Source organism: Zingiber officinale, chromosome 5A (genome assembly GCF_018446385.1).
Source record: "Zingiber officinale cultivar Zhangliang chromosome 5A, Zo_v1.1, whole genome shotgun sequence".
Classification (NCBI taxonomy): Eukaryota; Viridiplantae; Streptophyta; class Magnoliopsida; order Zingiberales; family Zingiberaceae; genus Zingiber; species Zingiber officinale.
Window position 1 is genome coordinate 2048577 of NC_055994.1, and position 8914 is coordinate 2057490.

Below are 8914 nucleotides of genomic sequence, written 5' to 3' on the forward strand. Positions count from 1 at the left end.
CCTTCAATTGGATCACTGACTTGAGTGTCAGAGTATCTACACCGGAGACCTTCTTCCTTACTCGATTGTTAACGCTCCTTTGGACATATAAAATTATTCAAAGTCATCTTTTCTAACTTCAAATCTTCGTACAGTCAATACCAAAATTACCTACCTAATAGGTTATATTATCCCTCACTTTCAAATAGGGCCCTTCAGATAGAATATACTCATTCAAGCTTTGTCTTATTAAAAAAAAAAGTTAAATCGAATTAACTAATCCGAATCGAATATAAAATTTTAATTTGATTATTTCGGAATTTCAATTTTCTTAATTTTTTTATATTATTTTAGATAACTCAATTTTGATTTTAAAACTCGGTTAAATCTTAACACCGCAATAATATTTATTTTTGAAAATCAATATGAAAATTAGCATATTTTAGATTTATCCGATTTTTATTAAAAACTTTGGATCAATTGGAAAAAAAAAAACAATTTATTCTATTGGGATTTAATCGGTTCTGTCGTGTTTTGAATCCATTCGCAGCCCTATCAGCAAACATCGATCATCTCTACAATGCACTTTCCAACTCCACCTCTCTCCTTCGTCTCTCTTCCTCTCCTTCCTTTTCCCATCTCTCCCTTCTCTCCTCCCCCTTCTCTTCCCTCCAGTCCAACTTTCACCCAAGCTTCATGATCCTGTCCACTTCAGGAGGAGACAGTGAGAGCTCCTCTTCGCTGTGCTCCTGCTACGCTCCCATCACAGTGCACAACAACAAGAGCGGTGATGGGAGGGAGAGCAAGAAGGCCCCCTCCCCTGTCAATGTCCATGGCATTGGTCCTGTCGGCCAACAACTGCCCCCTCCTCCTCTTCCTTCTCCTTTGAAGAGCAACCTCAAGAAGCCAATCAGAGTGGAAGAACAACAGCAGCAGGAGGAGGAGGAGGAGGAGGATGTGATGGTGAGGGATGGGAGAAGGAAAGTCAGCTGGCCTGATGCCCATGGCAGAGACCTTGCTCATGTCCAAGTGTTCCATTCAAGGTCAGTTCTTTTGTTTAACAACATTTCAAAGATGTGGATCTGATTTTTGTTTTGCAATTCGTAGTGTGTTGGAGGAAGGGGAATTTGCAGTGGCAGGGAAATCCTGCATTTGCAGCATTCAGTGATGGGGGTTGTTGCTCTAGAGGTATTCTTCTGAAAACTCTTGCTTTTTTTTTTTGAAGCAAGTGTTTTTGTTTCAGTTTTTCTTCCGTCTTCTTAATGTTTTTTGAGTAGAGTGTTGGCCACCAAGTTTGTGCGTTGTAATACATGCCATACAGTAATTAGCATAAATTGGCACTAAGCCACTTCTTTGTTGTGCCAACAACTATGTACATACCATCTCATACTGCACTAAGTGTGGTTACTTGTTTCATTGTATGAATCAAGAGCATATCAAACAGAAACCTAGATGGTCCTACTTGCTAATCTATCATCTCATTATGGGACTGGTTTGTGCTGATCTTTGCTGAATTTGTGGATTACCAGTGTCATTTCTGTATTTGTTTTGTTCATTTCTGTTTTGAACTTTATTCCTTGTCATCCAAGTTAACATTGAGATTCCTAAACAGAACATCCAAATTGTAAGAGGAACTTGTGACAGTTAAACTTATCACAAAGCTGGAAAATTAACATCTCAACCATTGAGAACCCATTGGAATCCACTGCTTAGTGATCATTGTTTCTGCTAAATGTTACCTTTACATACTGCAAGCTTTTCTGTTTCTCTTTAAAATTCCCTTTTGAGTTTTGACCATCTTATAGGTCCAATATCACATCAGCTGGGATAGAACCAACACATATTGTTGAGTCAATAAAACTTATATGAAGGCCCTGTTCACTGAAAGTCTGGTGAAGGGGACTTTTATATAATGACACGTGCAATACTATTATGAAAGTTATTTAGTTTCCTACGCTGGATTGTAGTATTTACTATAACGAAAACTAGCCACATTGCAAAACTGAATTGTGACTCTTAACTACTGTGCCGATATTCTGCAAAATCAAATAGCGGTACCTCAATCAAATTGTGGAATCTATTATTAATGCGGTGAGCCCACTAAGTGAGGGTCAAAGGACGGAGATAGTAGCCAACGTGGAGGTCAATGCCAGAAAACCAACGGACTCACCAAAGTGGGGCCGAGCGGAGCTCTCTTGCAGTGGCCGAGCGGAGCTCTCCTGCAGTGGCCGATCGGGCATGAACCTCCCGACCGACAAAGGCTTGTCCAAACAGAACGCTCCTGCAGCCAAGATCATTAGGCGCTTATCACGGAGCAGAAGAACGTTGGGACGAACGGAGCGTTAGTCCGGTCGGATGGAAACAAGCTACCAAGTCGAGTCACCGTATGAAAGAGCAGTCGAGTTCATCCGAGTGGAGGAGTTCCCAGCCGAGCGGCTATCCCGCTTGGCCGAGCAGAGGGATCATTGATGTATCTCTTAATATCCTTCTGGGAGATAGTGCCGCTGACACAAGGCATGGTCAACAAGCGGATCGTACGGCGGAAGCTTCTACTGTCTTGTTAGGGGTATGCCCTGTTAAGGTATGGTGTCAGAGACACTTTCTTGATAGGTCATTTCATAGGGCAAATTGGAGAACGTGTCCACGCTCGAGGAGCGTACACGTCGCTCGTTGGGGCGCTATATAAAGGGGGTCCATGCACCGGTGGAGGTACGCATTATTCACTATTCACGCTTGCGCTCACTGTTGCTCCACTTTCTTCTACTATTCCGGTGACTGACTTGAGTGTCAGAGGGACAATGCTAGGAACTCCTTCCCTGACTTGACACTGACGTTTCTTGTATTATAGAGCGAAGCGAGATTTACATCCAGTCAACGCAATAGCCACATCCCTATTCTTTGAGCATAAACTTTTACTCCTACTTACAGTCAGAAGCGAAACAAATGCAGAGAACACAAATAATGGATAAAAAGGAAGAAAGCAATATTGAAAATAGATAATATTTTATGTTATTACCAGTAGATGAGGTTACGAACTACTTTGGCACTATTTGTTAGAATCATCCATAATAAACCACACACTTGGAGAGTGAAAATGGGTGCTTTAATGCTTTTAGAATGTGGAATCACCATTAGAACAAAATCACGTGGTAGAATCCTCATTGTATTCGGTAGAATAATTCCAACACAAAAAGGAATAAGACAAATTTAATGATGTTTCATGGAGAAAATCTAAATTTGTAAAATATCATAGCAAAATTGCAATGAAAACTGAACTACTGATTACTTTCACCTTCTACAAGAAATCTTTCAGTCCTCCATAGAGAACTCTCTCAACACTGATAAGGAAACAATGGAAAGTTTCTTGTTTAGCACTTTCTGAACACCAAGCCTCTCATCTAGCAAAAAACTTTTTTTGTCTGTAAGTGATATGGTCTTCTATTAGTCTCCAAAGAAATTCTAAGCCATCTTTTAGTCTTCATAATGCTCTAATAGCTTGAAATTTCACAAATTCCGCTATCCCTGCATTCACCATGTTGTAAACCATCCAAACATCTTTAAAAAGAAGATTTCTTTGGAATCTGGGAGCTAACGGAACCCTATTTGCTCACCATATTAGTTGCCCGGTGCATCTTTTAGATGTTTAGTTTGATTATATAGGTAGAGCACAATTGACTTGGCAATCATTATGTTGGGTTGCTAGAACACATTATTAGTCTGACATAAGAATGAAGATGAGCAAGGTTGGGAAATCTTTAGATATGCTCAAGAGCCTGGGTGAAATCATTTTGAGCCTAAATTCCTGCACTTCAACAACGGGATTCATTGTTCCCCGGGAACTGATCACATACACATGGTTTTACTGGATTTCATAGTAAATTCCCTTTGCCCATGGAAAAACCTATATTGTCTTGATGAGAATGTAGGAGCAAAGGCATTAATATGAAACATGTGATAAGATTGTTTTAACTCATACTTATTACCTTTTTATGAATTTCTATTTCGTCTAGATTGCTCTCTGGATAGGAGGGTGGAATCATCTAAAACTCTACTTTGCAAATCAAGAAAAGTCGAGTCCAAGAAAGATCATATTAGCAAAAAAGAGAAGGAACAAGGAGACCTGTGCTGGTGTTTCTGGCTTCAATTTTAAAGGCATGACCATTAGTTTTGACTCCATCCAAGGAAAGTGAGTATCAGAAAAAAAGTAGAGTATTCTGTGGAGTCATTTGCCTTGACAAAAGAGACTTAATTGTAGAGGTGTTGATAGAATCATTGGTTCCATGTAGAAGGTATTTAGTTGAACATCTGCTCTACCTGATGTTCTTGTAGTTTGTCAATTAACAATTTAGAATACCTTTGGTCGAGTGAAATAGAATAAAACATGAGAATAATTTGTTTCATTCTTTTATTTGATTGTGAGAAGTGGTTCCATGAAGAGTAAAATTTTCAAATATATGCCGTCTCAGATCACAAATTAAATTTTACATACAGTCACATTGCTAAAAAAACTATTTTCACTCCGAGGACGGATCCTCTGGTTTGTAAATTATGAATCAGAGGATGATTCACTTTTTTAGACCCTTGATTTGGATGGACCCCACTTATTTAAAGGTGGAGTCTATCCAAATCAAGGATCATCCTCTTGTCTATAATTTACTGACTAGAGGATCCCTACTAATTATTTCATTCCATAATCAAATATAATGGATACCAATTTACTTAATTGCCCTTCATATTTTTTAGATAAAAAAATTAAAAATGAATATAATTTCTCTTAAATTCAACAGATTAAATTAGAATCTAGTATATTTTCTATCAAATTAAATACGATTTTTTTCACTCAATGAAAAATATATTAGATTTTTTTTAAATAGTGTTTAATTGGATGGAAAATATATAGATTATTTTTAAATTATGTTAAATTTAGGATGAATTATATTAAAAAGAAAAAAATCATGCTCAATTTGATAGAAAATATTGTCTATTCTAATTTAAAATACTGAATTTAAGAGAAATTATATTTATTTTTTTTACTTTTGTATTAAAAAAATCTATGAGGGGGTAGTTATGCACGATGTTTGCATTAAAAAATTGAAGCAAATAAATTTTATAGAGAGGAAGTGGAAACAAAATGTTTTTAGAAGTGAGACTGTATGTAAAATTAAGATTGTATTTAAAAATTGTTCTCTAATTTATCCTAAAACTTTCTATCAATATGAATCTCTGGAAAAATCGCATTATGCAGTTTTATTTTGAATTTTGTAATAAATTATTTTCACTATTTAAATGTTAGGAACATATGACAACATCGGTGCACTAAATATTATCTTTCCTTTTTTTTTATACTTCCTTATTTTTTATTTTTTTAAAATTTTTTTATTTTATTTTATTATTATTCATTTGAATATCATATTTTCTTTTGAACCGTTCTTTAAAAAATAATATATAATTTCTATTCTCTATTTATTAAAAATCAATAATTGAAGCGCTGCTGTGGGCCCCGCGGTCATGGGATAGGTCATAGGTGTCGGGCGCGGTGCTCCTAGGCGTCCCACGTGGGCGCGTTACCTGGTCCGCGTTACTTCTTCGGCAGTTGGCCTGCAGTCTTTACGTATCGTGCTCTGCTTTGTCTCTCATCTCCGCTCGCCTGGTCGTCAACCCTAACCATGATGGCGGTGAAATCCATTCTCCAGGTGCAATTTGCCGATTTGGCGCCCAAGATGGCATTTTTATGAGGTAAAGCCCCCGCATTTTCGGCCATTCTTTGTGTTCCTGTTAGGTACTCTGCTGGATCGAGGCATTGTGACGCGTTTCCGATTCTGAGGTTGCTATTCTTCTTCTTTTTTTTTTAAAAAAAAAATCATTCTAATTTATGGATTGGTATGGATCCATTTGATTGGACTTGTTTCTTTCTTACTGTTTGGAATTGGATTCGGTTGCTGGAATCGATTATGATCTCTGGAATTTTGGATGTCGAGAGGAACTTTGGCTCATTTCCCCTCTTTTGCGTGGTGAAAGAAGTGGCTTGAACCACTGATTGTTTCAAAATTGCAACATTTTTTTTCTCGAGCAAATGGTTCAGTAGAAAATTTCTCCGAGGCGTTAGTGTAATGGCATCCATTCCATCTGACTTTTTTGAGCTAGTCAGTGGTCAATCCTATGATTTCTGTCTCTGGATTGTTTATTTATCCATACTTCCATAATACAGCTTGAGATCGTTTATTTATAAAAGTGATTTTGGTGTGGATTTAAAATTGTCACTGTGAGCTTGCTAGAAAGAATTTACATGTTTTTTGCATACAAATATACGATTATGAAATCAATAATGCATGCCTTCTCTTCTTCATCTCTGTTGAAAGATGAAAAGTTTGGTAATTGAAAATTGAAGTTCATCAGTAGATAGAATTGGACGAACCTCCAATTCATTCTAGTTCTATCGCTTTCACATCGGTAGGCACAATATCACTCATCGTGCCTTCCGTCCATAATTTTCTGAACTGGCGGGGCTCCTCCTTCCCCAATTGTTTCACATCAACCAGCTTGTTTCAAACTGAAAAACTGGATTACATTCAGTATTGAAGTCCCACCAACAGGCCAACGTCATCTCCTACCTGTCTGTCCTTGACCAACAAGTTGCAGTTGCAATCCATGAGGGCTATTGATCTTTCAGTGGGGGTCCCTTTACCTTATAGCTTGTGTAAACCTATTTCTAATTATTTTGGAGTAGATTGGATGGTCTACTCATAGATTCTTGCTCCCTTATCTTAGCCAACCTTTTGCTAGCTTTTGGTGCAACTTGCCAAAGCTGGTCCTGTGTTCTAGCAATTTAACGCCACCAACTTACCATTGGTGAAGGAATGATACAGGTTGGGTTTCTACGTTGTAACCACAAGCACATCCATTTCCTATTTTGCAGAATCATGTAGTTATCATATCAGCTATTTTGAAGTTGAACTAGTTTTTGTTTCATCTACTCCATGGTTTATAAATCAATTAAAGGTCATGTTTTATGCACTTTTTCAGATGGAAGCTGAGTTCTGCACAGGTCATACACCTTGTCCATCTCAGGAAGAAAGTGGAGAAGAACTCTCAGTGCTTCCTAGACACACTAAAGTCATCATTACTGGTAACAATAGGACAAAGTCAGTTTTGGTTGGGCTGCAAGGAGTTGTCAAGAAGGCTGTTGGATTTGGTGGTTGGCATTGGCTGGTAACGTCCTTGTTTATTTTTTAACACAGAAGATTCTTCCAGTATGTGTTTGTCAATTTATTGTGTATTTTAACAAAATCTGATAATTCAAATTCATATGTTAGGTTGAAAATCTGATAATCGTATCTCCCATTTTGTTATTATTCATACTTTTCCTTTGCATGTGGAATCTTCAGAGAGACTCTTATGATACTGCTAATGATTGCTGTTATCATTCTGTTACATTTCTCTTATAATTAATCGTTTTGTCTTATCAGATACCTGATTTATAGGAACTTGACGCTGCATATTACATGAATTAATTTATACCAATCTTTCCAAAAGATAATTGTATTTACAACAGGTTCTGAAGAATGGGGTGGAAGTAAAGCTTCAAAGAAACGCTTTGAGCGTTTTAGAAACACCAACCGGAGATGAGGATGAAGCTGAAATAGTCTACACCAGTTTCTACAGCACCTCTGATGTGGGGGCTAAAGAGATTGGTTGCAGTATTTCTTAAAAAACTTTTTTCCAACTATTCCAGATAAATATCGAAATCAGTTTCCTCATATTCACTCATTTCAACTCAATATGTTCATGAACCATGTTTTGTTCACAGCTAGCTCAAGAAAGCTAGGGGTTCAACACACCAGGCCATCAATATCTTGTGGCGAATTTAATGATCGGAGTTGCTACGATGACACTCAATCCCATGGATATAAGACTCGAACGGTAGGTTACACTTTCCCGATGTCTGTGTCCTGCTTGTAAGGCAACGTTATAAACACAAAGTTCTCTCACTGGAAAAGTAGTTTTTTTTATAAAGTATACATTCGAACTTGGGAATAGCATTGACAGTTTTATTTTTGTTTTAGACTCGAATGTTTCTTGAAACTAGCTTGTAGATTCGCATTATTGTATTTGAAACTCATGCTTACACTTTGTAGATAATTGACAGAGAGTAAATTTGTCAAGACTCGGGACAACTACCCTGTGGAGATACTGGAGGCACTTCGATCTGGTAACTTCTTATTGGAATTTCCTACTCAAAGAGCTTCAGACTCACATGAAAACCATGAACACAGTTCAAAATGGTGCAGGTGAGTGTCAACCCAAACCCAACGAAGGAACAAATGGTTCATGGAGTGCAGTGTCATTTCCTATCTCAGGTACTCATCAGTCTGCCCTAGTGATCGATCTGCTCTCGCTCTTTGGCTAGCCTTCAATTTTGACGTTTCTAAAATTTTATCCATTGGATTTTATATGTCCACCTATTTGCCAGAAGCAACTGGATGAGATGCAGGTGATCGAGAGCTTCATTCATGCAGCAAAGAGATTGAAGTCTGAAGACTCTCCACTCCTAGAAATAGAGTGATTGCAAATCAATGTGGTCCTCAGTCAATGCAAGAAAGAGTGAGGACTCACCTCTCGGTCGATGCGTTCAATAGATGCTGGTTGAGCGGAAGGTTTCAGAATCGAAGATATATTTATGCTAAATATAGCAAAGAAGATTGTTAGTATTTTTGATGCAAAATGTTCCCCAATCGGGTTGAAAGTTTTAAATGAAATGGCACTGAAAGTATGTATCACTCATTGTGTCAAAGTTGAACCGGCTGAAAGTTTTAAATGAAATGACACTGAAAGTATGTATTGCGCACTGTGCCAAAGTTGAACCTAACGTTTGTGAGTATGGTTGATGTTGAATTTGATAAGAATTTATTTATATTCGTTTAATACACATAAGATC

At 37.5% G+C, this 8914-nt stretch overlaps 1 protein-coding gene across 7 annotated transcripts; it reads left to right on the forward strand.

Annotated features, from left to right (window-relative positions):
• The first annotated feature begins 514 nt into the window (after positions 1–514).
• Positions 515–8825, forward strand: LOC121979265. 7 transcript variants are annotated; one of them, XM_042531229.1, is made up of 9 exons: positions 515–1022; positions 1087–1167; positions 5497–5715; positions 7003–7188; positions 7532–7676; positions 7787–7899; positions 8126–8188; positions 8253–8336; positions 8450–8825. In XM_042531229.1, the coding sequence occupies exons 4-9, from the start codon at positions 7003–7005 to the stop codon at positions 8540–8542; spliced, it is 684 nt and encodes a 227-aa protein (XP_042387163.1). In that variant the 5' UTR covers positions 515–1022; positions 1087–1167; positions 5497–5715; the 3' UTR covers positions 8543–8825. The 7 variants fall into 7 exon arrangements, 6 of the variants coding, with proteins under 6 accessions (XP_042387163.1, XP_042387158.1, XP_042387159.1 ...); XM_042531224.1 differs by lacking the exon at positions 5497–5715; XM_042531225.1 differs by lacking the exon at positions 5497–5715 and having other exon boundaries at positions 8453–8825.
• Positions 8826–8914: the final 89 nt, after the last annotated feature.

What these genes read in the sequence shown, in the direction of transcription:
- LOC121979265 (XM_042531224.1), top strand. Translation starts at nt 1,147, where the DNA reads ATGGGGGTTGTTGCTCTAGAG. An exon ending in ATGGATATAAGACTCGAACG is followed by an intron (nt 7,900 to 8,125) that starts GTAGGTTACACT and finishes GATAATTGACAG; the next exon opens with AGAGTAAATTTGTCAAGACT. An exon ending in ACTGGAGGCACTTCGATCTG is followed by an intron (nt 8,189 to 8,252) that starts GTAACTTCTTAT and finishes CCATGAACACAG; the next exon opens with TTCAAAATGGTGCAGGTGAG.